General features: G+C 35.4%; 1 protein-coding gene across 3 annotated transcripts; it reads left to right on the top strand.

Moving 5' to 3' along the window:
• The first annotated feature begins 285 nt into the window (after window positions 1–285).
• Window positions 286–26806, top strand: SKIL (SKI like proto-oncogene). 3 transcript variants are annotated; one of them, XM_023753896.1, is made up of 7 exons: window positions 286–1321; window positions 1945–3006; window positions 16483–16580; window positions 18909–19141; window positions 21065–21306; window positions 21589–21813; window positions 22459–26806. In XM_023753896.1, exons 2-7 carry the CDS (start codon window positions 1960–1962, stop codon window positions 22612–22614), a joined length of 2001 nt encoding a protein of 666 aa, XP_023609664.1. In that variant the 5' UTR covers window positions 286–1321; window positions 1945–1959; the 3' UTR covers window positions 22615–26806. The 3 variants fall into 3 exon arrangements, with proteins under 3 accessions (XP_023609664.1, XP_014311443.1, XP_006088908.1); XM_014455957.2 differs by having other exon boundaries at window positions 286–1626; XM_006088846.3 differs by having other exon boundaries at window positions 286–3006.
• Window positions 26807–27178: the final 372 nt, after the last annotated feature.

The raw sequence follows: 27178 nt of genomic DNA, 5'->3' as shown, positions 1-27178 counted from the left end.
TCGCCGACCCTTCTCCTCCCCCTGGCCCCGGACGGGCGTCGGCACAGCCTCGGGGAGCCAGGGAGACACTCGAGAACTTCCCGAGGAGGGGGTGCGCGGGGGATTTCCGCCGCCCTCCGCGCGGCCGCCGCGCCGGGCCGTGTAGGAAGGGCACTTGGGGCTGTCCCGAGCCCGCGGGTCGGGGTTCCGAGGGGCTGCTTCCCTCCACTTCCCCGCACGCCCTGCGCACCCCGAGGCGTGCCGGGTCCGTGGTCCGCCACTCCTCCTCGGGGTTGAGATGGGTGGGTGGCTCTGCGTGGGCGGAGGGTTTCGGGGCGCCGGGGACTCCCCCAGCCGCGGTCTCGCCTCCTGCCCGCTTCCTCGGTCCTCGGTGTGCGTCGGCGGAGGTGCTCCCGCGGCGGGCGAGAGTCAGGACGTTGGCTAGTGGCCTCGGTCTTTTCCCCCGTTGGTCTGTTTTACGGTAAATTGCTGGGAGTTTGGGAGACAGAATTTTCGACGTCTTGGATAGCTTTTGGGTTTTCTCCCGGGAAAGAAGTGGAAGAAGAATCTTTTCTTTCCCCCTTCTCCTCCATTTGCATTCTTTGTGAGGTCTGTCTGCCTTGTGCTTTTTGTCCTGGATTAGACTTGTTCAGGGATGGAGGTTCCCAGGCATGGAGGCCGTAGCTTTTTGGCTTCCATTCAGCACTTTCGCTAACCTGTTAAAGGAAAGTTAATTTTTGCCTACAATCATTCCAGGAAAATAGCATACACTGACAAAGTGAATTAATGTATTTAAGATTGTAACTTCGTTACATGTGGCAGATATGTTAACTTGTATCCGATTTTTTTTTTGGATGAAACTGGGTGTTTCTTTTTCTTTTTTTTTTTTAAATAATGAGATGAAGTAATGGATTATTTTAGTTAAAATGGCATAATTGTGAAGCCTCTGGTACTGAGTTTTGGGTGAGATGATCTGTTTAAGGTTCTTCCTATTCGGAGTTGGAGTAGCCCTCTCCCCTTTGAGGGGTGATATTTCCCTTTACCTGTTCTCCAGATTGCTGTCCTATTTAAATGAAGGTTCTTCTAGTTAAATGGTGTTACAGTTATAGAAGTCACTCGGGTGTCACCTTTGGTAAAGTGAACTCAGCTTAAGATTAAGAAACTGGTTTCAAACTGACCCTTTGGCCTCTGGAGCAAATTCAAATGTAACTCTCTCCCATCCCCCTTCTCTTCCAGATTAATTAAAAGAAGAATGAGTAGCAGTCCTTGAAGATAACTGGGCATTTTTTTTTAATCATCTTTTATTGTAGACGTTCAAGTGGAGTCAGAGGCTCTTACTGGTGTGAGGATTTATACAAGTCTTCAGTTTGTCAACATAGACTAACATCATCATTTTTAGAGAAGACAATTTTTCCCCCCTTTTTTGGTGTCTTGGTGCCAAAAATTAAATTTGGGGGCATCATTTTGACTTGTGTTTGTGTCTAGATTTTATAACACAAGTAATTTAATAAAATTTTGACTTGTTTTTCTTAAAACCAACCAGACCATTGCATTGAACCTGGAAATCTTGAATTGAGAGAATTGGCATCTTTATTTTAATACATATATCTGAAGACTTAAAAAAAAAAAGCCAAGGCTTTTTCAGAGGTGTGCCTCTTAAAATTCTTTATTATTGGAGACAAATTTTATAGCACTTGCAGTGAAATTATGCTAGAGTATTAGCAGAATCAAAACAGTTGCAAAATCTATTGAGTAACTTGGGGAGACCTCTCTTTGGAAACTTCATTTTTCTATGAGTTACCAATAGAAATTTTTTGTAACGTACCATATGTGAGTTACCATACGTATTGGTATACATTTTCTCCAAATAAGCAGCTAAATAACAATGCAAGTGTCAGACTTACTTATTTAATACAATAGTTTTTAGCAATGGAAAACCTACAGACAAATTTCTCCTTGGTTCAGGGCTCAAATAAAACAATGAATGGGATGGATGATGATGGCAGCCCTCCAGTGAAAAAAATGATGACAGACATTCATGCAAATGGAAAAATGATGATAAACAAGATGCCAACAGTTAAGAAGGAACACTTGGATGACTATGAAGCACCAATGGAAACTGATGGAGAGCATGTCAAACGGACCTGTACCTCGGTGCCTGAACCTTTACATTTAAATCCCAGTTTGAAACACACTTTGGCACAATTCCATTTAAGTAGTCAGAGCTCTCTGGGTGGACCAGCAGCATTTTCCGCTCGGTATTCCCAAGAAAGCATGTCACCTACTGTATTTCTGCCTCTTCCGTCTCCTCAGGTTCTTCCTGGTCCATTGCTCATCCCTTCCGATAGCTCCACAGAACTCACCCAGACTATGTTGGAAGGGGAGTCTATTTCTTGTTTCCAGGTTGGAGGAGAAAAGAGACTCTGTTTGCCCCAAGTCTTAAATTCTGTTCTCCGAGAATTTTCACTTCAGCAAATAAATACAGTATGTGACGAATTGTACATCTATTGTTCAAGATGTACTTCAGACCAACTTCATATCTTAAAGGTCCTGGGAATACTTCCATTCAATGCCCCCTCCTGCGGGCTGATTACATTAACGGACGCACAGAGACTATGTAACGCTTTATTGCGACCCCGCACTTTTCCTCAAAATGGTAGCATACTTCCTGCTAAAAACTCATTGGCTCAGTTGAAGGAAACGGGCAGTGCCTTTGAAGTGGAACATGAATGCTTGGGCAAATGTCAGGGTCTATTTGCACCCCAGTTTTATGTCCAGCCTGATGCTCCCTGTATTCAGTGTCTGGAGTGCTGTGGAATGTTTGCACCCCAGACATTTGTGATGCATTCTCACAGGTCACCTGACAAAAGGACTTGCCACTGGGGCTTTGAGTCGGCCAAATGGCATTGCTATCTTCATGTGAACCCAAAATACTTAGGGACACCTGAAGAAAAGAAACTGAAGATCGTTTTAGAAGAAATGAAGGAGAAGTTTAGCATGAGAAATGGAAAGAGAACACAATCGAAGGCAAGTGTTTTTTTTTAATAGTAGTCTTGAATAGCAATAATGGTTTACTTTGAGATCAAAAGTTTATATTTAAATATGTGTGTTAAGGAACTTTATGCTCATGCAACAACAAAAAATCCTGATGTATGTAATATGTTTGTATCCCATATTTTAGGCTATAAAATGCTTTTCTGTGTGTGTTTTCACTTGCATTTCCAAACAACCTAGTGAGAGGAGTAAGATGATTCCCATTGTACAGGTAGAGACTGAGGCTCAGAGATCAAGTGGCTTTCCCAAGATTATATAGCCAGGGAGTGGAGGATTTGGGGCTTTTTTCCTCCAGTCCTGACTTCTCTCTTTCACACATCCTGCTTTTTGATGACTAAATCTGTTGTTTTCCTAGGATTCAAGATAATTTACACTTTGGTGTTATCTCCATTTGCAAATGGTGTAATAGCTAGTCAAAACAGTTCTGGTGATGGGCTTGAAACAGCGTTTTTCTAAGGAACATCTAGGATTTCTGACATTGTTAATATACTTGGATATTTAAGCTTGATCATAATTGGAAACAAATGGAAGTGAAAGATTTGTCTGAAGAATTTGTGACTCTAGTAACCAAGATTCTTTTATGAAGAAAGGAATAATTAAAAAAAATTGTGACAACTAGAATAAATAAAAGACTTAAGAGTAAATGTTAACATGAAAACCTATCAGCAAAGAGAGCTTAAACTTATTTTTCCCACTTCATTATCTGGTAGGCTAAACTAATATATTCTAAGAGTTTGAATGCCTGGGTAATGGACAAGATTTGGGTTATTAAATACTCTGTTGATCTGGTTTTAAATATACTTTTCTGCTTGATTAAAATCAATGTAATAGCTAATACTAGGTGTTTAAGATGGCAGGCATTGTTCCTGAGCAGTTTTACATGTGTAATTTTAAGGTTGGCCATGTTTCACTTTAAGAATCTAGTTTTTCCATTGTTTTTATTCCTTGAAACAATCTCTGCCCTTTCTACTTCACAGAAGAAATGAATGAAGCATATTAAATGCCAAGGTTATTCACAGCAACATGAGAACTTGGGCTAGAATATAAGATTTGGTGTCTGGTGCTTTATTATGGTGCAATTAAGGTTTTGAGGGAAATTTAATTGCAGTGTGTACTTTGAAGACAGTGATTTGCTCCTGAAGACCCATGAAGAGAATTTTAAACTCTTAATTCAAGTTTGCTACTTGCTGCTTTCAAAGGGTCAGCACGCCTTCAAAATTCCTTGCCTGACGCTACAAGACAAGTTCATTTAAAAAAATGTATTTATTGATTTTAGAGAGCGAGGAAGAGAGAGAGGAAGAGAGGTTGGTTGAGACATTGATTTGTTGTTCCAGTTATTTATGCATTCATTGGTTGATTCTGGTATCTTACCTGGCAGGAGGATTGAACCCAGATTCTTGGCATATGGGACAACGCTCTAACCAACTGAGCTACCCGGCCAGGGTAGATGCTTTCATATTGTTCAGGTGCAGTTATAACTTACTTTGAAGCAGGATTGAATTCAAGCCAGTTCTCAAATCGTTGGACTTGCTTACAGCTGCACTGCTCCCATGATAAGGCTGCTGCTTAGATAGTCTCTATATTCTCAAAATGTGGATTGCTCCATTTGGTATTTATGATGTCTTGCTATTTAGGGGCTCTACCGTTACAGTCATAAGGTAGTGACATTATTTGCCAGATATTCTTGCTCCAATTTTTGTTGCTCTGACAGCATTTTTGGGATAAACTACTTTGTCTAATATTCCTGCTCTGTGTTTGTGAGAAAAATACCTGAGAACCATGATGAATGTTAAAAAAAACACGCCACACGATGAATTTACTTAACTGAAACTGAATGTGCTAGTGCTAGGGTTTGGTTAAAACTGAAATCATCCCTCATTTGGATGTAGCCTTTTATTGTCTCAGAAGTTAATAATTTGAATTCATTTTTTATTTTTGGAAGATGTGAGATTTTTTTGCTGTTATTATTTTTGCAGTATTTCCTACTAGTGTATTTTGGCATTGTTTCCAAGCTTATATGAATTTTAAGCTACTTAAGGGAATTTAAAATTCCAGCATTATTATAAAGCTTTTTAAAAAAGGAGCGTTATGGGGGGTTCGTGTGTAATACATACTTGAGTGGTTGTTTCGTTGTGCTTGCCACTTTGTATTTTAAATATTTATTCCTTAAAACTTTGTGAGGTGGTTCTTTTTGAAGGTCTGTTGAACAAGTTTTCTCAGATGAACCAGTCCCAGATGGGTCACATGCTCTTGGTTGTATAACTGGTAGATGGTGGAATCGAGTTGAATGCAGGTCTTCTGACTTGAAGTCTAGTAATTTTAACTTTCCCCCCTAATTTAATAGCAGAAACTGAATTTTGAGAAACATTAACTTAAAAAAATAATTTAGTTTTGTATAATGGTTCTTAAACTCTGTATTAACTTGTATATACTCAGCTGTTTAACTGGGAAGGGGGCAAGGAGAGAGTCCTTGACTGGGGAACATTTTTCACTGTCTTCTGTGACAGTGAGCTGGTTGCCAAACAAACCAAATTAGATCTAGAAGAAGCTCATTTAAAAAAGTTGGCAGGCTTTTCTTTTTTTCTTTTTTAAATAAAAGAATATACCAAATATATTAACCTTATATAAAGCACTCTATGTTTAGTGTGAATACCAGTGTAATTTTATATGTTTATGTAATTTATGTAGTTTTTGTAGTCAAAGTACTGTTTTTGGATTAAAAATACCCCTGAAACTCAATAGGCAAGTTTTTGAAATGTAGCGACTGTTAAATTATTTCTAAGGATGGAAATTATATTAGTAATGATCACCAAGCTATTTGCATAGCTAATAGCTATGTTTAATTTGCATAGCTAATAGCTATATTTAGATGGGAGAAGTAAGTGGTATAAGGTCAGTGTTCTAAGTGAAGAACTGACTATATTCTATGTGGAAACTAAAGCTATATTTTAAACTTTCTTACTCAAGTCGCCACCACAAGAAATATACTTGATTTTAGATCTGCCTAGGTTGCTTTGCAAAATGGCATTATAAAACTATCTCTTTTTATCATTTGACTTTTTTGTACTTTTTTATTAGAAAAGTATTTAAAAGTGAACAAATATATGCAAGAATATTATATTCCTGATTTTTCTTTAAATCCTCAGTAGGTATTATTTATTTGATCTAATTCTAATTTTGTTGAATCTTACATTTTTCTTTATGGGAAAAGGTTGTTAAGCAAATTGATAATCTGTAAATAAAATTTGAAGGGTGATATTTACTTCAGATTATTTTCAAGCATATTAGAAAAGCCCATTTGTAGTCAGTTGATAGATAATTATAGGTGATTCTTTACTGCTACAGTATGTAGCTGACAATTGGTAGATAATTATAGGTGATTCTTGACTGTTACAGCACATAGATGACAATCTTCACTAAGTTATAGATGGTGTATGGTCTGTAAGTATACTTATTTATATTTTTTAAAAATATGTTTTTATTGATTTCAGAGAGGATGGGAGAGGGAGAGAGATAGAAACATCAATGGTGAGAGAGAATCATTGATCTGCTGCCTCCTGCATGCCCCCTACTGGGGATCAAGCCTGCAACCCAGGCATGTGCCATGACTGGGAATCGAATTCTGACCTGCTGGTTCATAGGTCAGTGCTTAACCACTGAACTACACCGGCCAGGCAGTAAATATATTTTTAAATTAAAATTTAGATTTCTAGTGTCTAAACATGTATTAGGTAACTGAAATAATACAGTTTTTACTCTGCTTAGGGAAAAAAAAACTATAAGTTATCTGTGATGGAAATAGATGACCTAAAGATACCAACTTAAAAAACTTAAAAAAATTTTTTCTCTTAAAGCTTATTAAATATTTCACTATTTTTAATTTTACATTTTTCAGTTCATTCTGCAGAGGTGATTGGAGTAATAATAATTGTACAGAAAATTTCTCCCCTCTGGTAAGCTACTATACTTTTGTTTAGGAAGAAAATACACTTCCTTATTTAAGAAGTAAGGAAATACACTACAGAGAATGAGCAACGATAAAGGGTAGTGTTGGGACAAAATGTGTTGTGGTAGATTTGATGATATTTTGTTTTATTAGTGGTATTGTTTGCATTTTGTTATTAGCATAAATTTTGATAAAGTTGGGGATAAGTCAGAATCTTATGAAGTATTTGTGCTCATATGAGAGACCAATGTGAATATTTTTGTCTAACTTTCTAAAATTAATAATTATCTTCTTGACTTTAGTGGCTATCTTTTTCCTGTTTTCCCAGAATATAGTTTAGCGCATGGCACATCAGAGGCACTCAGTGAAAAAAAAAAATTTTTTTTTAAACTGAATACATTTTTGAAAAACACCACCACCACAGTTTATTTTAGAATGTTTGGAATTTTCTGGAAAAATGATGTTTTAATCTTCAATGAACACATATATAATTTGAGAATAAACTGTTGAATAACTGATCAAATGAGAGAACTGATGAGAAGTATTTTGGATGTTAAGAGTCCAGAAATGCAGGATGGTTCAAACTATTATTGAACTATTTACTACTATGTATTTGGGGGTTTTTCCTTTCCCAAAACATCTTGACTTAATTTAGAGCTATATGAAGATTTTTTCTAAGACATATGATAACTGAGTATTGGGTTCAAATGTATCTCCTCTTAGTTGTTTGTACACAGTAATTACACTAGTTGGATATTTATTTACTTATTAGAATAAAATGTGCGAGAAGAAAGTGTAAAACAGTTTATGAGAGAATTATGTTATAGGAAGAATGTTTCAATGAAATCTCTAGAATGGCTTTGGGAATAGTGCCCCCTTATGGTCTGGGAAATACAGAGTCTAGGTTTATATTCATTTACCATTAAAAAATGGTAAAACATTAAAAAATGTTGATGTTTTAAAAAAGGTCTATGATTAAAAGAACTTAGAAATTTATTCTTTTGGTTTGAAAAAAATTAACTTCAAGGAAGAAAAAAAGAGGGATAGGCCTGAATCAGTGTGTAGTCAGCCAATGGTGTTCTCATAGCTGTGCATATGTTATAATATGCCACTGGGAGAATAAGGAAGTAATCAAGAATTGGGTTAATTTCAATCCCCATAGAATTCTGGGAATGGAAAGTGATTGTGGAGCCAGAACTCAATTTGTTCAAGTAAAGAGGTAAAACTAGTTTGGGAATAGCTTTAGTAATGGCTTGAAACCTGTATTTTGTCCACATACAGAATTTTGGTCTATTGAGGGTTCAAATACCTAAAATAATTTAAGGATATTATTAGACTACAAAAAAACAAAAAGAATATATAATTAAACTATAAGCTTTTTTTAAGGTGTAGTTTGCTTTAGTCACTAAATAAAGTATTATAGTCCCATGGTAGGCAGAAAGAGGAATGATTAGGAAAGGTATACAATTAATTTAAGTCATTATGATTTCTAGACTTAGAAGTGGGTCACAGAAATATGTATGTAAAGACTACGTGGAGGGTCCCCTAAGGCAGAAATTCATCTAGTTTCCGAATGTAGAATGTGGTAAATGCTTAATAAAAGATTGGGTAACTGAATGAAGAAAATCTCGGTAGTCCTGTAAATTTACCAGTGATTTTCAAGGAGGAAAATAGGATTAGTTTTAAAGCAAAGCTAACTTTTTGTTTTTATTTGTGATAATGAATTAATTTTGAGATTTCAAAGAGTGTTGAAAGTACATATTTTTTATTTTATGGGGCCAAGGAATAAAAAAAAGTGTTTAAGAAAGTAAAGATCATTTGGTAAGTAATACTAGGGGTTTTATTTAATGTTAAAAATGAAGTGACAGTATTGGAATTTATTCCTTTTTCGTATGTAATGCTTTGTAAGTTAGTGCAAAAGCATCTATAGAGCACAAATGTTATTTATACAGGACTAGTTGTTGAAACTAATATTTTTGGACCAATTTTAAGATAGTTTGCTTAAAACAGTGTTTTTCAAATTGTAGTTGTCACCCATGTAGCCTTTCTCACCGGGGGTTCCCTGAGGGAGAATTAAGTCCTGCAGAAAATGACTTGACCAGAGTGATGGTTTGTCATTTCTCCCAGGGATGGTATATAGTACCATTCTAAATGCTTTGGAGAGTAGTTAATTCATTGTGTACAATGGATTCATTGGGGCATTTGGGCTTAATTCTCTTGAGAACCCCTGTTGAGAAAGGGCCAGAAGGGTCATAAAATCAATTTAGTGGCTCATCAGTATTTATTAAAAAAACACCACATGACAGAATAAAAAATGAGCACATTGAATATAGTAAAATTAGTTAATCTACATTTTGCTATAATCAATTTACATTATTTGAAGGCCAAATAATCTGAGATCATAATTTTTTTTAAAGCACATACGCTGAAGTGGGATAGCAAAACCTTAGATTTATACAGATTGAAACTTGACAATAGATCCTTCAGTGAAAGATATATAAGACATGGAGATTTCTGGTGTTTGCAATGTTAAATGAATAGGGCACCACATAATTCCAGTACAAAAATTTATTTTTAATAGCCTGATGAACAAAATAGAAAGAGGCATGGATACATGGAACAGACTGACAGCTGTCAGGGAGGATGGAGGTGGGTGGGGGAATGGATGAAAGAAGGTAAAGGGATTAGCCAAAGAACATATATGCATTACCCATAGATACAGAGTGCTGATGGCCAGAGGGAAGGGGGAGTGGGAGCTGGATGGGGGCGGGCAAAGGGGGGAAAATGGGGACATTTGTAATAGTGTTAACAATAAAAATAAAGTTAATAATTCATTTTTAAAAGTCCCAGGAGTTAACAGGATTTTAAAAATCAGTTGTTGTTTTTTCAAATTGTAAAGGGAGTGACATTGTACTTACTGACTTCACATGGCTTTTTTCCACGAAGGTTTTAAGAGTTGCACATTGTGCCTGACCGGTTTAGCTCAGTGGATAGAGCATCAGCCTATGGACTGAAGGGTCCCCGGTTCGATTCCGGTCAAGGGCATGTACCTTGGTTGCGGGCACATCCCAGTAGGGGGTGTGCAGGAGGCAGCTGATCGATGTTTCTCTCTCATTGATGTTTCTAACTCTCTATCCCTCTCCCTTCCTCTCTGTAAAAAAATCAATAAAATATATTAAAAAAAAAAAGAGTTCCACATTGTAAGAATTTTAAGCACTGTAAACCCCAAACTGGCTTTGTGAGGTAGGTGGTATGATTGATCTTCCAGTGTGCGGAACAGCAGACATTGCTGTAATTCCTGAAGATCTGTCTGATAAGTTAGTGGAGATACTTAGATCATACTGTTCCAGTTTTGCCTTAGGTTGATACATTCTAATAATTACAATGAAATGAGGCACAAGACTAAGCCTTACAATCTCTTAAATAGCTATTTGCTACCTTGTAATCCTATCCCTATTTCGGTTGTTGAAACACTCATTCACAGCATGCTGGAGTATTGAGGAAACTTGATCCTGTGCTAAAAGATTCCATTTCTTTCCGTCAGAGTAAGAGTTGTGGGCAGCTGTCTGGCAGAGTGTCTTTTGTGTCTTTCTGAAATCATTTATTGACCGCTTGAATGTCTTACTGTCGTACACAGTAAAAAGACCCTGACAGGTTGTATTCACTTTATACCTAGAGAGTTGTTGCTTAACTGTGTATTCAGTCTTGTGTTTAGTAAGGTTGCTAATGATTTACCAGTATGTTGTGATGTGCATTTAATATACATTATATTTTATTTCTTGTGTAATCACACCATTACGGGGATTAGTCCTTCCTATGCTTACTGTCTTATAAATACACACAATGTATAGTCTTTATCTTTTATCTTTTAAAAAATATTTTTCCACATATTTAAAAAAATGTAATTCTGATTTAAATTTTGGGGGGATTTTGGAAATCCCACCAATATTTTGAAGCATTGTCTTGATTTCTTTAGTTCATCAATGTTTGTCATTAGACACAACTAAAAGTCATAAATATTAGCCTGTTCCTATAATTAAAAACTGGAGTGCTACCTAAAAGTTTATTATTGAAGATAAGTCTAGGAATTTTAAAGTTTTTTTTTTTAGTACACATTTAAATGCTTGTATATGAATAGTGCTGACTGGGTGGAATTACTTTTGTATCTAGAAAGTGGTGGCAAAAATGCCTATTGGTTTTTTTTGTAAATGAAATCAAGTTCTTTAAATTACTTCATTGTGAGTTAGTAAGCATTGTACTACCGAAATACAATGGTTCTTTATTAGAAAATCTGATTATCAAAGGGTCATGTATATATAATAGTAAGTTGAAACTCAGAGTAACTTTCATTAAACATTCCCTAATTTTTATTTAAAATGACCTCTTCCATACATTTTGTGATTGTTTAATTTTGCTTTCATAGATATTATTGGTTGTTTTATGACTTAGAGAAAAAGAACCTTTAGAATGAAATAAATTGTCTGAAATTTTTCTTATGTGTTTCAGGTAAGGATGCCATCTGTTCATTTTGTGGTAGATAATGGTGGGGAAGTTGGGTGATAAAAACATTTAAAACTGTTAGGGCTTCAAGTTAAGCTACTAAATGATCTACATCTCTCCTTTGCTAAGTAGTGTAATGTATTCTATTTTAATGTTTAAATACACAAAGGAATGAATTATTCCTATATTGAAAGGTAAGATAAACGGCAGTAGATGCTCCTCTCTTGGTATCTTAATTTTTATTGCTAATCAGTAGTAGCATTACTGCTGTGCCATTTAATTATATTGTTCTTTTTTTGAAGATCTAATTTGTATGTTGAAACAAATGCAGAATAGATGAAAAAATCTGGCATGACTGTGAATGTTCTGTTGTATAATATGTGCTTTTCTTAATTATTTTTAACACGCAGTTAGGATAATTTGTTATAAATGTGTTTATAGCTTATCACAGCATATTAGGGAAAATTAATTCCCAACATTTTATTATAGTTAATGTCCATTTTCCCATCATTTATATTATTTAATTTGTAGATCTGATCTCTAAAAATACATCCCAGAGACCTTTGGCTTCTTTGGTACTTCATCGAGTAGGATATAGAATGTGAAAGGGACTATTTGTGAATTTCTTGGTAGCAGAGTAACCTTATTATAGGGCCACCCTGGAAGTTAATGAGCTACATTGTCATTCAGAATTTATTCAACAAATATTTATTGAATCCCTACTACATGCCAGGCATGGTGCTACGTACTGAAATAGAAGAGTAAATAAGACAGTCCTTGGCCTCAAGGACTGGACCGAGCAGAGACTGGATATGAGGGATTTTGAATAGGGAGTTCAGACATTGGCTGGGGGACTGCACTAGATGATCTTTAAGGAAGATTTTTTTTAGAACCCCTAGTTTGTGAGATTGTTTGAGAATGGGAAATCAAATAAGACAGTCTTCAAGGCTAAGAACAGAAACTAGAGAGGGCTGGATGTTTAAAAATACAGGGTAGGGCAAAAGTAGGTTTATAGTTGTGAGTATACAAAAGTTTATTCTTGTATTATTTCCCATATGAACAACTGTAAACCTATATTTGCCCCACCTTGTATATGAATGCACAAACAATTACTTAAGGTGGCATCTGGAGTGTAGAGACATCATAGAAATAAAGATAAACTGAGTTTGGGTCATGAATAAAAGTAAAATGTATACAAATCAAGCTGTAGAGTTTTGAAATGATCAAAATTGAGTTAGGTTTCAAGTCAAGATCTTTGGCTGAAAAAGTTTAGAATTTGCTTTTCTGAAGATTGGAGATTCCAGATTGGATTTTCCATAATAGGAAAATTTTTGAATATGTAAATCAATTTTAGTAATCTTAATTTAAAAAGTCTGGTAACAATTGATTTCTTGAGCAGTACATCCAAGATTGTTTCAAATATAAAAGTGGAACAGAGCTTCCTTTATTTTCTAAATAATGAGTTTAACAAGTGACTTCTAGAGAAGAAAATCTCTTTTTTGTTTTGTTAATACTCACCTGAGGATATTTTTTCACTAGAGGCCCAGTACATGAAATTCGTGCACGGGTAGGGTCCCTAGCAGCTGCTGGCTGGGGCCTCCCTTCCCCCGGCTGCCTGCTGCCGCCGCTGGCTGGGGCAGGGTCGGGTGGAGGGGGTGGGGAGCTGCGGGCAGTTGGCCGGCCGGTCCACTCCCAGTGAAACTCCTGGTCGAGGGGACAATTTGCATACTAGTGGCAGGTGGCCAGGGAGGAGCCCAAGCTGGCGCGCTGCTCGCGCTCATCCCAGCCTGCTTGAGCCTGTGGCCACTGCTTAGTAGCGCTGCCGCGGAGTTGGGAGAGGCTCCTGCTGCTGCAGCTGCGCTCGCCAGCCATGAGCCTGGCTTCTAGCTGAGCAGTGCTCCCTCTGTGGTGGTCAGTGCGCATCATAGTGACTGGTCGACCCGTTGTTTGGTCGTAACGGTCGCTTAGGCATATCCTATCTAATAATAGACAGACATGGTAATTGACCGTACCTTCGCTACGCCTCCAATTGGCTAATCAGCATGATATGCAAATTAACTGCCAACAAAGATGGCGGCTAATTTGCATACTGCAGGCAGGGCGGGCCAGTGCGAGCCGCCATCCGGGCCCCCGTGTGCTGCCTAAGCCCCGCTGCCAGCTGGGACCCCCGTGAGTGGCCCTGGGCAGCGGGGCTTGGCAGAGCAAATGAGCCGCCTAAGCCCCGCCCCCAGCCGGGACCCCTGTGAGTGTCTCTGGGCAGCGGGGCTTGGCGTAGCGAACGAGCAGCCTAAGCCCCGCGGGACCCCTGTGTGCGGCCCTGGGCGGGCAGGGCTTGGCTGTGCGATTGGCCCGAGGAAGCCCTATTCTTGCAGGAATCCTCCTGCAATGGGCTTCTAGTGTGTGTGTGTGTGTGTGTGTGTGTGTGTATGTGTATATATATATATACACATTTACATATATACATATACATATACATTTTGTATTTTATACATACATATATATGTACACATATATATGTATGTATAAGATATAAAATACAATTTAACTATGTCATGTTGACTCAAGACTTCGTAAACATCAGTTATTATACTCTGTTGTGATGAGGGTAAGGAACAATTGAGATACATTAAATTATTTGCCCTGGCCTATGGTAAAGCCCTCAAATTGCATTGCCTTTTGGATAGTTTTTATGTTTGCATTATGTTGTAATTCATCTCTTTGGGCTGTCAGCTGTCACCAGGCATCTATCATTTAGTATTTCTGTTGCCAGCAGTTGATTCCCTTTCTGACTTACTAGTAGAACTAAGCTGTAGGCCAAGAAACTGTAAAGAAGTGATTGGCTTACTTTATTAATAAGCAGTATATTTTGCCTCAGATTCTGAACTTTTTTTAGAATATTTGATCAGGATTGTGGGTTTAAAAAAAATTCTACTCTTATATAGAGTCTAGAGGCCCTCAGTGAATGCGTAACTCTTAAATCCTTTCAAAATAATCATTCTTTTCCCTATGATCTTATGGTCTTAGTCTTTCAAATTCCTTGCCCAGTAATTATTATTATTTTTTAAAAGATTTTTAAATTGATTTTTAGAGAGAGAGGAAGGGAGATGGAGAGAGAGAAATACATGTTGATGGTGAGAGAGAAACATCGATCAGGTGCCTCCTCTGTGCCCCCCTCCCCCCACCTCCCTACCTGGGATCGATTCCGAAACCTGGGCATGTACCCTGACTGGGCATCAAACTGGCAACCTTTCGATGCATGGGATGATGCCCAGCCAACTGAACCATACCGGCCAGGGCTCGCCCAGTAATTCTTAACAAAAATGTTGATCTACCAATACAAATCACCGTATTTTTGTTTTTGGCTTTTAATTGGCCTTAAATCATCTTCTAATTGGTCAAGTTGTATAATGTGTGCTCCAAAAGCTGTTTCCTTTCTGTTTTGAGCTAGTTGTGTTGGGGCAGTGGGTTACCTGTCAGGCCTTTCCTTTCCTTTCCTGAGTCTCTTCAATCTGCTTTGGTTTCCTCTATTAGCAGGATCTCCCTAACCAAACCATGGACAATTTATGAATTTGGTTATGCTTTAATCACAACTGCTTAGCATCTGAAGATGTTTCCATTCCTTACTTGCTTTCTTGGTTCTGAACTGGAATATTAGGATGTCAGGCAAAACAGTTTTCCTAATTCTTGGTATTTAGTGGCTATCCCCTGAGTGCTGTGTTTATGCATTCTCAAATGAGGTGTCATTCTCCACATACCTTACCTAGTTGCAGAATTAACTAGGCAGGGTCAGAATATCCAGCTCTCCTTTTTGTCTCATCCTTCCTTCTGTATTTCATCCCCAGCTTCCTTCTCCCTCACTCCACTAGGTTTGTCTGTTAACCTCCTATCTTTGTTGCTCACTTGAACCAGGGCTTCTCTCAGCTCCTTTTCCTCTTCTCCATTAGTGAGTCTTGCCCCCTTTCAAGGAACGCTTTTCCCAAAAGAGCAGGGTAATTACTATAATATTAAATAGGGAGGGAAGACTACAAAGCAAACCGGAATAAGAGAGAAATTAGTAACACAGGTTATTCTTTTCTGTCTCAGTTTCTGAACCTCAGTTTTCTAATCTGTGAAATAGAGATAATAATATCTACTTAATGAGGTATTTGTTGGAATTAAGCAGGATGCATATATATATGTATATATATGATAAGTGTGTGTGTGTGTGTGTGTGTGTGTGTATTTCTTATCAGGTAGATACTCAATAAGTAGTCAGTTATATTCTCCTTTTCCTTTATTTACAGATACAGTTTATGAGGAAATACAGTTTACTGATAGGTGTTGGCAGACAAAGTAATTTCACGTTTAGTTTGGCAAGGTATTTATTACTGTAGAATGTTACCTATACAATAACAAATACTGTATGGATATGGATGGGTTATATTCTAGCTGGTTGTAGCAGTGAAGAAGAATCAGAACTTACCAGTTCTGTACATTTGCAGGGTACTGTTATTTAAAATAGGTTTTAAAGTTTTAAAAATCCTCATCAAAGGATATGTTTATTGATTTTAGGGAGGGAGGGAGGTAGAAAGAGGAAGAGGGAGAGGGAGAGAGAGAAACATTGATTGGTTGCCTTTTGTACTCACCATATTGGGGATGGAGCCCATAACCTTTTGGTATATGGAATGGTGCTCTAACCAACTGAGCCACCCAGCCAGGGCTAAAATGGATTTTTAAAATAGATGTTGTAAGTATGAAATTGGATGAAATCACTTCTGGTAATCCCTGTTAACATGCACACTGAAACTGTTTGCAGTGGGATAGATCATGTAGCAGTCTCTAAGTTTCAAGTGATCAGGCATGGTACTTTAAGGAAAGATTGCTTTATTAAAAGATGACTGTTAATGTAACTCTTCTTTCACAAGGTTCTCCAGGGACACGCTATGACCCTGTCAAGTTGACACTTTAAAATTTTAACCATCACACCTTCTCTCAATAATCTTCCCTTCTACATTTTTCTACAGATAGATACACCATCAGGAATGGAATTACCGTCATGGTATCCTATTATAAAGCAGGAAAGTGATCATGTTTCTCAGACACATTCATTTTTACACCCTAGGTGAGTGAGTATTGTCTCACTAACTCTTCCTTCCTCCCCTCCCCTCCCCTCCCCTACCATCCTTCCTTCCTTCCTTCCTCTATATGTCAGATACTATTCTAGACCCTGGGAATTCATGATATAGCTTTAGGCTTTCTTGTTAATCAATGAAATGAATTGTAAATTGTATTGAACATTTATATTAACCTTTTAAAATTTTTTACTTATTTATTTTAGTGAGAGAGGGGAAGAGAAAGAGAAAGAGAGAAACATTGATGTGTTATTCCACTTTTTATGCATTCATTGGTTGCTTCTTGCATGTGCCCTGACTGGAGATCGAACCTGCAACCTTGACGTATTCAGGATGACATTCTAACCAACTGAGTTACCCAGCTAGGTCCAAAATAACCTTTCTTGGGTTTCTATGTTTTTTCTAGAAATACGTCTTTTCATTTTTGCCCTGAAGTAAAAACAAAAGTTTTCTTTTAATTTCCTTACCTTTCTTCAAGAGGTAAATCACTCTTCAAAAGTTTGGTGTGCAACTTTGATTTTTAAAAAGAAATCTTTTTGAAACTTAGACGCTTTCATAGTAACCGCACCCCTCAAAGTAAAGTTTTCATATTTTCAATAAGAATGCTCCTTATTTATTCAGTCCTAAAGTTTTATCTGCTACTATAAATATATACTAGTATTCTCCACAAGCATGGTGATGAAGAATCTTAGTCTTATTTTCATTTGCACAATTCCTATGTTCTTACTGCGTTTGAAATCTTTGGGTAGTATTAAACCTGTCAGTTTTCTTAGCAGAATGTTAAATTTTCATCCTCAGAATTAATGTAATTGGTAAAAAAAAGAACAAAATAGATGTGTTCTATACAATGAGATGTAAGAAATTATTTAGAATTTAGAGCAAGCATGTCAGACTTGCGGCCAGCAGGCTGCATGCGGTCCATAACGAATATTTTTGCAGCCCAGCCAAAATAACAGTATGTAAGAAGCATTTTAATAAAAATTTCATAACTTAATATTTACAATATACATAATTAATAATAACGAACTACAACATTCGCTAATGACTGATTATTATAATTGCGTTGCATTCATTTCCCTTACGTGCCTTACGCGCAGGCGCACCATTTCTCTCCACTAATACTAGCAGTGAATATTTTAGCAGCTGATTGCCACGTCATTAGTCTTGTACTGACTGACTTGTTTGGTGTGTGCAACAGAAAATATTTCGCTTTTGGAGAACAAGAAAAATAGGTTTATTTGAGTTACGCTTATTAATTTGTGCAGTTATTCAGTGTCTAGTAAGTTAATGTTCAAGAAAAAATATTAATTTTTATTAAAATGTCCTATTATCTTATGTTAACAATTACTCATTTCGGCCCTTTGTATTAAGCATGTCTCTATCGAAATAAACCTACGTTTCTATGAAAATTGAAGCTTTTGTTTCTTTGTGGCCCACAAAAACTTAAACCTTGTTTATTTGGTCCGTGATACCTTTGAGTTTGACATGCTTGGTTTAGAGAATAAAGTATTATGTCAGTTAAATGGTTGCATCTTTTGGCTAAAGGTCATAAAGATTGTAGTTAATCATATGATACTTAAATATCTAGCTCATCTCTATTCTTTGAGTCTCAGATAATGTACTGAACAATTTCATGTGAACTTGGAGCAAAATTGGTAGATATCCCTTTGATCTTAGTTTTGCACAATTTACTGTTACTTTTTTATCAAATACACAGGAAGTACAAAAGTATTTTAGAAGATTGCTCTGTTGGGTTTGATACATTCAGAATGCCTGTTCTCTCCCTGAGCTGTTTAAGACGGAAGGGCCCTGGGAGCTCCCCTTGGTCTGTGGTGAAACAGGCCGTAGCCAAGAAGTGGAGGGCTGAATCAGCCTCACCATAACAAGGAACAAGGATTTGTTGCTTTAGAGGAGTGATGGGCAAGAAAACAGTCCTCCAAAGTAGCATATAGTGTTTTCTTTTTGAATAAACCTTACCTACTTGGGGCTGTAAATAGCTCTGTTAAAGCGCTTCGTGCTTTTAGTTCTAAGGTGGTTTTGAGGGAAGGAGAAGAAACTGTGATTTTCTTTCCTAGTGAGTATCCTTTTAGTTCTTAGAAATTATTTTTTGCAAAATAACAAAAATCTCTCCATGATTTTGCTTTTACTGCCTAAAATACTGACTTTTTCAAGAATTCTTTTCTGTGACCCTTATTTTCTTAGTTGTTATGTTGTCTGTTTTGGTGGAAAAAATATTGTTTAACCATAGAAATAGATGTAACACATTTTGCTTTTTACCTAAATGTAATGTGTCTTATTATGCCTTTCTTTGTTTTCAGCTACTACTTATACATGTGTGATAAAGTGGTTGCCCCAAATGTGTCACTCACTTCTGCTGTATCCCAGTCTAAAGAGGTCACAAAGACAGAGGCAGGAAAAGCCACACCAAGACAGCCAGAGAAGCCTTACAGTAGTGGAAGACATCAAAAAACAGTGTCTTATCCAGAAGTCTCACTGGAGGAACAGGAGAAAATGGATTTAAAAACAAGTAGAGAATTACGTAGACATTTAGGTAAGTATTTCTATATTTAAATTCAGTATTAAAAAAGTGTTAGGTATTTGATTTTTCAAAGAGGATTTCTGTTTAAGGGACTTTTTCAGATAATTGAGGTTTTTATTGTAAAAAATGTTGAGTGACTTCTTAGAACATCAATTGCTGTACTTTTCTAGAATGGTGATAGCTATAGCGGCTAATGAGATATATAGGTTACACAGCTTCATGCTTGCAAGTGACTTTTGTCTGATTATTTTTTCCCTTTCCTGCCTTTTCTTTGCTGTCAAATTTCTTCAAAAGGTCCTTATTTTTCTTTTTAATTTTCTGTGAACGGAGAAACCATTTAACTTATAATGCCAAGAAGTATATGTAAGTGTATTTAGGTATAGGACTCAGGGAAACTTAGTCATGGAATAAAGAAGGGTTGAAAACTTGTAGCTGTGGGAGCCAGGCAGATGGCACAAATGCAGAATGTTGGCTGGACATCTAAAAAAAAGCTGCCTAGTTACAGTGCCTTTTATAACACTGTGGACCAAACAAGATATGTTCACTCAAATGCTGCCTCGTTACCCTCCATGTAGCAGCAGAGCTTTGCTTATAGCTTAGGGAAATGTGACGGTTATTTCAGCTTTCTGGGAGCCGTTGAAGAATCTGTAGTCATTTAACTTTTCATGCATAATTGAGATTCTTTTTTTGGGGGGGGGGGCGTTGTACTTTAATTTTTGAGAATTTTAAAACTTAGGTTCTTTTGGATTTAAATATGGTACATAATTACTAATGTACCATTAAGCTCTATTTGCATTATATTTTATTTCCCAAATTAGTGAATTCTAGTGATTGTTAAAAAAGTTATTGAGATATAATTCATTTACCTTAAATTTACACTTTTAACATGTACAGTTCAGTGGCTTTTTAGTAAATTCACAAAGTTGTGCAATGATCACAACTATTTAAATTTGAACATTTTCATCACCCCAAAAGAAACTATAATCCATTGGCAGTTAACTCTCCATTCTCCCCTGTCAACCACTAATCTGTTTCCTATCTTTATGGATTTGCCTATCCTGGACATTTCATATAAAAAGGATGATACAACATGAGGCCTTTTGTTGTCTGGCTTCTTTTACCGTCTTGATTTCCATAGCTCTGTAATAAGCTTTGAAATTGGTAATTGTGAATTCTTACTTTGTTACTCTTTCTAAAGATATTTTGGATTCCTTGCATTTCCATATGAATTTTAGAATCAGCTTGTCCATTTCCAATGGGATTTTGATAAGTATTGCATTGAAAAAGTAGATTAATTTGTTATTACCAGATATCTTAGTTTGTTTGGGCTACTATAATAAAAATACCATAGGCTGGGTGGCTTATTCCACAAGCATTTATTTTTCATGGTTCTAGAGGCTGAAAGGTCTAAGGTCAGCAGATTTGGTGCCTGGCAAGGCCCTACTTTCTGGTTCACAGATAGCCATCTTCTCACTGGGTTCTCACATGGTGGAAAGGATGGGAAAGCTCTCTGGAGACACTTATAATGGCGTAAATCCTGTCATGGTGGCTCTCCCCTTATGACCTTATAATTACCTCCCAAAGGCCCCATCTCCTAATACATCACATCAGGGGTTAGGATTTCAATATGAATGCTGGGATAGCGGGGTGGAGGTCACTAACATTCAGTTCATGACACCATCTTAACAATATTAAGTCTTCCGATCCATGAACATGGGATGCCTTCCTATTTGTGTAGGTCTTTAATTTCAATGTTTTGTCATTTTCGTTTTTCAAGTCTTGTACTACTTTTGTTAAAGTTATTCCTAGGTATTTTATTCTTTTTTATTTCATTTGTAAATGGATTTTTTTTTCTTAATTTCATTTATGGATTGTCCTACTGACTTTTAGCAGAGTGATATTCATACTTTGTTACTTTATTTTTGCCTCTTAAAGATCCATCAATCTCAAATAACTCTGTAAGTAAAAAGAAACCTGAGTCTACCACTTGTAACATAATCAGAGACACAAGCAAGGCGGGAATTGACCATGATGCAGCAGCTTCATCTCCACTTCTTGTCAAAGATGTCATTTGTGAAGATGATAAAGGAAAGATCATGGAAGAAGTAATGAGAACTTATGTAAAACAACAGGAAAAATTGAACTCAATTTTGCAGAAGAAGCAACAACTTGAGATGGTAAAGTTGTTATCTAACTAATAGCCCTAATGAAGATACTTTTGCATATTCTTAAAAATAGTCAAGATGAGATGCTGCAAATTTAAGATTATTTTGTTTTACACTCATAATCAGTTTTAATATACTTTTAAATTTTTAGAGAAAAGCTTTTCAAGATAATTACCTCCACATAGAATTGATATGACAGCTGAATTTTAGATACTTTATGTAGTATTTTTTCTTGAGTTGAAATTTTTAACATGGAAATAAGTACAAATTGTAATGTGATTTTGTATATTACAGGAAGTTGAAATGTTGAGTAGTTCAAAAGCAATGAAGGAACTTACTGAAGAACAGCAGAATTTACAGAAAGAGCTTGAATCTTTGCAGAATGAGCATGCTCAAAGAATGGAAGAATTTTATGTTGAACAGAAAGACTTAGAGAAAAAATTAGAGCAGGTAATGAAGCAAAAATGTACCTGTGACTCAAATTTAGAAAAAGACAACGAGGCTGAATATGCAGCACAGGTAAGAATTACTCAGTTTGTATAATGTTGCCCTTTCAATGTGGAAATTGAAGCTGTTACCTTCTCTGTTAAATAAATTATTTTTTGTCAAGCTCATTGGGATTTCAAAACTTATAATTCTTTTCAAAAACACAACTTTATGCGATATCATTCAAGATGATTTTTTTTACCTGGATTTATTTCTTGAAACTTTTATTGGGTTTCTGTAGTGTAGTTGCCAAAATTGATAATTTCTAGCTATCTGAATATCAAGTGTTACATTATTTAAAAATATTGGCTTTCAAATAAAAAAATTAACAAACATGAACTGTTGACCACTATGTTCAAAAGCACGGGAGCAAAAATGAATAGTAGCTCACTTCTTAGGAAAGATGAACAAATAATACTTGACATGGGCAGGCTGTGATGGTGAGAGGTATGCTAAAGTGTAGGGCATAATGAAAGTACACTAGGTGTTCAGTCCTCCTTACCCTTGGTTTTTCCCTCAGTCAATGTCAGAGCAATAGTATTAGCTAATCAAGGTTTGTATATGCATGAAATTGTTCATTTTGTAAAGAGTAATTTGAAGGGCAATTTTTGCCATGATGTGAGGATTAAGTGGAAACACAAAACAATGAAAACTGACACAGTCTTTTAAATCACACAGCTGGCAGAACTAAGACAGAGATTGGACCATGCCGAGGCTGATAGGCAAGAGCTCCAAGATGAACTCAGACAGGAACGGGAGGCAAGACAGAAGTTAGAGATGATGATAAAAGAGCTAAAGCTGCAAATTTTGAAATCAAAGACTGCTAAAGTATAGAAACCTTTAAAGAGATTCATCTGTGTGTTCCTGACAGAGTTTATTTTTGTTTGTTTGCTTTGGTAATTGAATTCTGAACTGCTTATTTGCATGAAGATAACTAGGCATTCTATCCATTTGTAGATCAGAGAAAGTGGAGAGATTATATATTAGTACATAAATTTTTACATTTCCAAATGAATGAAAATGTGTTTCTTTGTACTTTTTTTCCCCAAACAGCTCAGTAACAATACTCTATGGTTTCAACTATTAGATAATCTGCCTATATTTCTAATGCAAATTTAACAGTTGTATACTTTTTAAAAGCTGCATTGTGTGATGAAAAATAGTTGTGAATTTTGTGATCCATATTTCAAACTCAATTTTAGATACAATGGTGGTTGTCATATTTCAAATATATGGAGATATTCAAGGGGTTGAATCTCCTTTTTTCATTATTACAATCTCCTTTTGAAGTTGATATGCTATACTCATTATTATATACAAAATTTGCTTTTATTTTGTTCTTATTATGGAATGAATTTTCTTCATTTCTCTTCTTAATGTCTCCTGAGAGACATTTTGTCAAAAGAAAAATTTCATTCATGAGGTTACAGCACACCCCATGGGCATAATGGGGATGGATAATATGCTTTGTTATAATCCTGCTGCTAAACGCAAGAAACAGTTGTAATTTTTTTTTTTTTTGCTTTAAATATGGTTATATTTAGATTTTTTTTTAATGCAGCAACTTCAGGAGAGGGAATAAAATGTAAAAATTTCTTTGTTAAATGTTTATGTTGTTAAATAGTGGTGTTGAAATGTTACTGTTCTTGAGAAAAACTGATACCATTGATTTCTATACAGTCCATAATCTTCCTGTACAGTTTTTATATGTAGTTATGGGGCTTACTGAAATTTATATAATGGATTTGTTTTCCTTACTGCCTTTGTTTTCCTTTAAGTTGTAAAATATTAAATGTCTTAAAGGTTATTTTGGACTTTTGTATGTTTAAATGTTAAGTCTTATCAAAATTTGCACAAATGGACCATTTCAATTACTACTTAATATCAAAGTCAGGAATTTACAGTCAACTGATAGAGTGTGTGATAGATTAATATAGGAAAGTTTAGTTATCTGCTAAAGGATTTTTAGATAATTTTTAGGAGATAGGAATCTTATAGTTTAGGAGAGAGCAACATCTGCACTTTTTTTTTCCTTTTTGCACAGAAAAGTGTCATTTTTTTAATGGCAAAGTTCATATTAGTTAATTCTTGGCTTAAGAGATATTAGGTGAAATTTTTAGTATGCATTTTTTAAGGAAGTTTCCTGAAGCTACTATTAATTGACATTATTAACCCATGAATTTTATGTTTCTCATGTTCTTGCCTAAGGTACTGAATGAAATTACTTGAGCTAAATCTATTTTTAAAATAAATTAGCTAGGGTTATGTACTATTCCCAGCATAGATGATAGGTACTCTAATGGTATAGAACTTCAAAAATCAGTAGGTTATCATTTAACCAGTTATTTTCATATTTTACTTAATGGTACTAATGTATCCTAAAAGGATTTTATAATTCTCAAAGTATAGTTTTTTCACTAGTGTGAACTAAATGTGTATTTTCAATTTACCATTTAAATTTTGCTGTATTAATCCTGCAATTTAATTTGTTGATTTTTGGAACCTCCTCAAGGAGGAACAGATGTTAAAAAATGACATACGAGAACAATGTTAAAAATGACATACCCTCCTAATACCTTTTATTTAAATTGGAGAAAGAAAAATCACAGAGACATTCTACGATACAGTTTCATTTTAGTTGTGAATTAGTGTCACAGCTAAGCTTTTTGGGTGACTTAACTTAAGCTCTTATAATTTTCTTTTATTCTAATCACTCAAAATCTTTCTACTCATGTTACTTAGTAAATGATAAGCTTGCTTAAGTTTCAACCCAAAACTTCTAAATTGCTTAATCTTTGAAATATGTTACTTTAAAATCCTAAATAGTGCTTAAATACCTTTAAATTATCATAAACTCTTAATTTAGAATTGAGTGAAATATTTTTTTCTGGTCCTTCACATAATAAAAACTTGTCACATGTATAGTCTTCATTTTCCCCAAGATGCATTGATGTTGCCATAGGTTTCTGTCTAACTTCCTTGAATATAGTTTTTTAGTCAATTGTAAATGTACCTATTCTGGTGAAAAGTAATTTTAAGTTAAACTGTACCCATAGCTTGAAAATACAGAGATTTTGTAATACTTTAAAAGTGGCCTCTGCTAAATTATCTTACCCATATAAACTTACTCTATTCTTTGCATGCTCATTTTGTGTGTTGATTGCTATCTTAAAGTTTGTTTTGGTGTTGTTTTTGCGTGCTAATTCATTAGGCAAGCAGATTTTCCCTCAGATTTTATAATACTCTATTTAGAAAAAAATACAAAAATTATTACTTTAAAAAGCTGCATTAAAGGAACAGCCTATCAAAAGTGCTAAAGCATCTTTTAGAAGGAAGGGAACAATATTAGCTTACTGGGTGGTAGGTGATGTTTAATTTGGGTGATGTTAGTTTCTGTACTCTATGAGGAAAAGGTACCAAATCTATAAAGGTAGTAAAGTAAAATCTGTCATTGAGGAAGCTCAAAACCACCCTGATTTCACAAATTAACTTGTAAACACTATGAAAGGATTTGACTGACAATGTAAGTTTGGCTTGTGCTTTATTTTTGTAAAGCATATTCTTTTGCTTGAATTTCTGTGTCCATGATAATTAGGATGTTTCATGCTTCTTGAACTAATTTTATAGCCTATTTAATATATTACCAGTTGGAATATAAATCATTTGTACATATTGAATTAAAAACCAATTACTAAAGTAGGTGAAATAGACTGAGTACAAATTTGCAGATTATTCATTTATTTGAAGTCATGACAGAACAACCAATTTATTTGCACATCTGTGGCCTCTGAGGGAAAGTAAAATGATAAATGAGTAACATGCTTAAGGTAGTTCCCTAAAATTAATTGTAAAGCTGGTGTTGAAGGTTTTTGATCAGCTATAAAATTTTCTTCTCAACGAAAAGACTTATGTTGTGATTGTTTAGGGAACAATCTTTATTTGGTTTTATGCATTTAATCTGCACAACAGGACATTAAAAAATAATATAATGAAAAGCTGTGCTCAGACTATACATCTATTTCTGTGCTTGGAACTACTTGTTAATAGTTTTTAATTGAAGCTGTCAGCAATAAGGGACACATTACTGATGTATTATATATTGTGGGATTGAATAAGCAGCTTAATTTTTTTCTAGTATAGAATACTTGTGCATTTCCGTTGGGAAAATTTATATAGGTATTCTATATTGCATCTTGTTTAAAAGGACAGTCTTTTTGTTTTGTTTGTAAAATCCATTTTAAATGGCTTTAAACTACATAATGCAATTGGGGCCTGTTTTTTAAATAATATAATTAAATGTCTTATATAGTGCTACTGTTTTTGAATTAGAAAGTGATCAAATGTAATAACAAATTTAAAAGTTAAGCCCAGAAAACAAAAGTGTATTAAATTAGTTGAATGTAAAATTTACAAGATTTTCTTCAATATAGATACCTCAACTTGAAAATAAAGCACAGCATACTTAAAGTAGTTCTAGTAGAAATGTCCTACCTAAATTACTAAATCTAGGACACCTTTTGGGGGATTATAGTTTGGGAGAAATAAAATATACTTGTTTTTAACCATCCTGTTAGAAGTATTTCTTTATCCTGATAACATTAAGCCAACACTGTAGTCTTAAATTATTTCTGAATTTTAAATCTGTGAAGGCAGTAAATGAAATACCTGTTCTGCAACTGTCGAAACAAATTGATGACTACATTAACCATAATTCAATATAAAATTTTGCCAATGATGTACAGTTTTATGGTTAAAATTGCTGTGGTTGGTTGTATTACATGACACAAAACTGTCCTCTACCTCACGTGAAATAGATATTTTATATGGTTTTACTATAAAACAAGACATCTATTTGGTCACTTAGTTTACAAATTTTGAATTATATTTATTGAAACATGACATACTGTGCTCTTAGCTTATACATACCTCAATTGTATTTTGTGCTGTTTTCCATTTTCATGCCTTGTAAATAACTTGTATAGATTGTGGATTAAATTCCAAATAAAAATTTTTAATGCCAATAAAATTGTTTCAAGCCATTTTAGTATCCTGTGCAAGCCTATCCCTTAAAAATTGACATTTTCTTTCTTTTTTTTACTTTAAAATCTATTATTCATTACACACTAAGTGACTGAGTTAAGAAACCTTTTAAAAAATATATAAATATAAAGCACATGAACATACCAGCTTTTAGTGATTATCCTCTTTCATGATGCTTGGACTCCTGCTTGAATGATTTCCACATATCCTCTACCCCTACTTCTGGTATTAGTTACCTATTACTGTATAACAGAATTTAGCAGCTTGAAACAACAAGTATCTCTCACATATTATCCGAGGGGCAGTTAGTGTGATGGCTCAGGAGCTCTTAGAAGAGTGCAGTTATGATGTTACCTGG

This window comes from Myotis lucifugus, unplaced genomic scaffold (assembly GCF_000147115.1).
Source record: "Myotis lucifugus unplaced genomic scaffold, Myoluc2.0 scaffold_53, whole genome shotgun sequence".
Lineage (NCBI taxonomy): Eukaryota > Metazoa > Chordata > Mammalia > Chiroptera > Vespertilionidae > Myotis > Myotis lucifugus.
Note: the sequence above shows the minus strand (reverse complement) of the source record. Positions and strands in the feature narration are given on the sequence as shown.

Excerpts from the sequence above, each read along its gene's own strand:
- SKIL (XM_006088846.3), top strand. The coding sequence starts at position 1,909 with ATGGAAAACCTACAGACAAATTTCTCCTTGGTTCAGGGCTCAAATAAA. Across the intron at positions 3,007-16,482 it reads GAAAGAGAACACAATCGAAG|ATAGATACACCATCAGGAAT; the intron begins GCAAGTGTTTTT and ends ATTTTTCTACAG. Across the intron at positions 16,581-18,908 it reads CATTCATTTTTACACCCTAG|CTACTACTTATACATGTGTG; the intron begins GTGAGTGAGTAT and ends CTTTGTTTTCAG.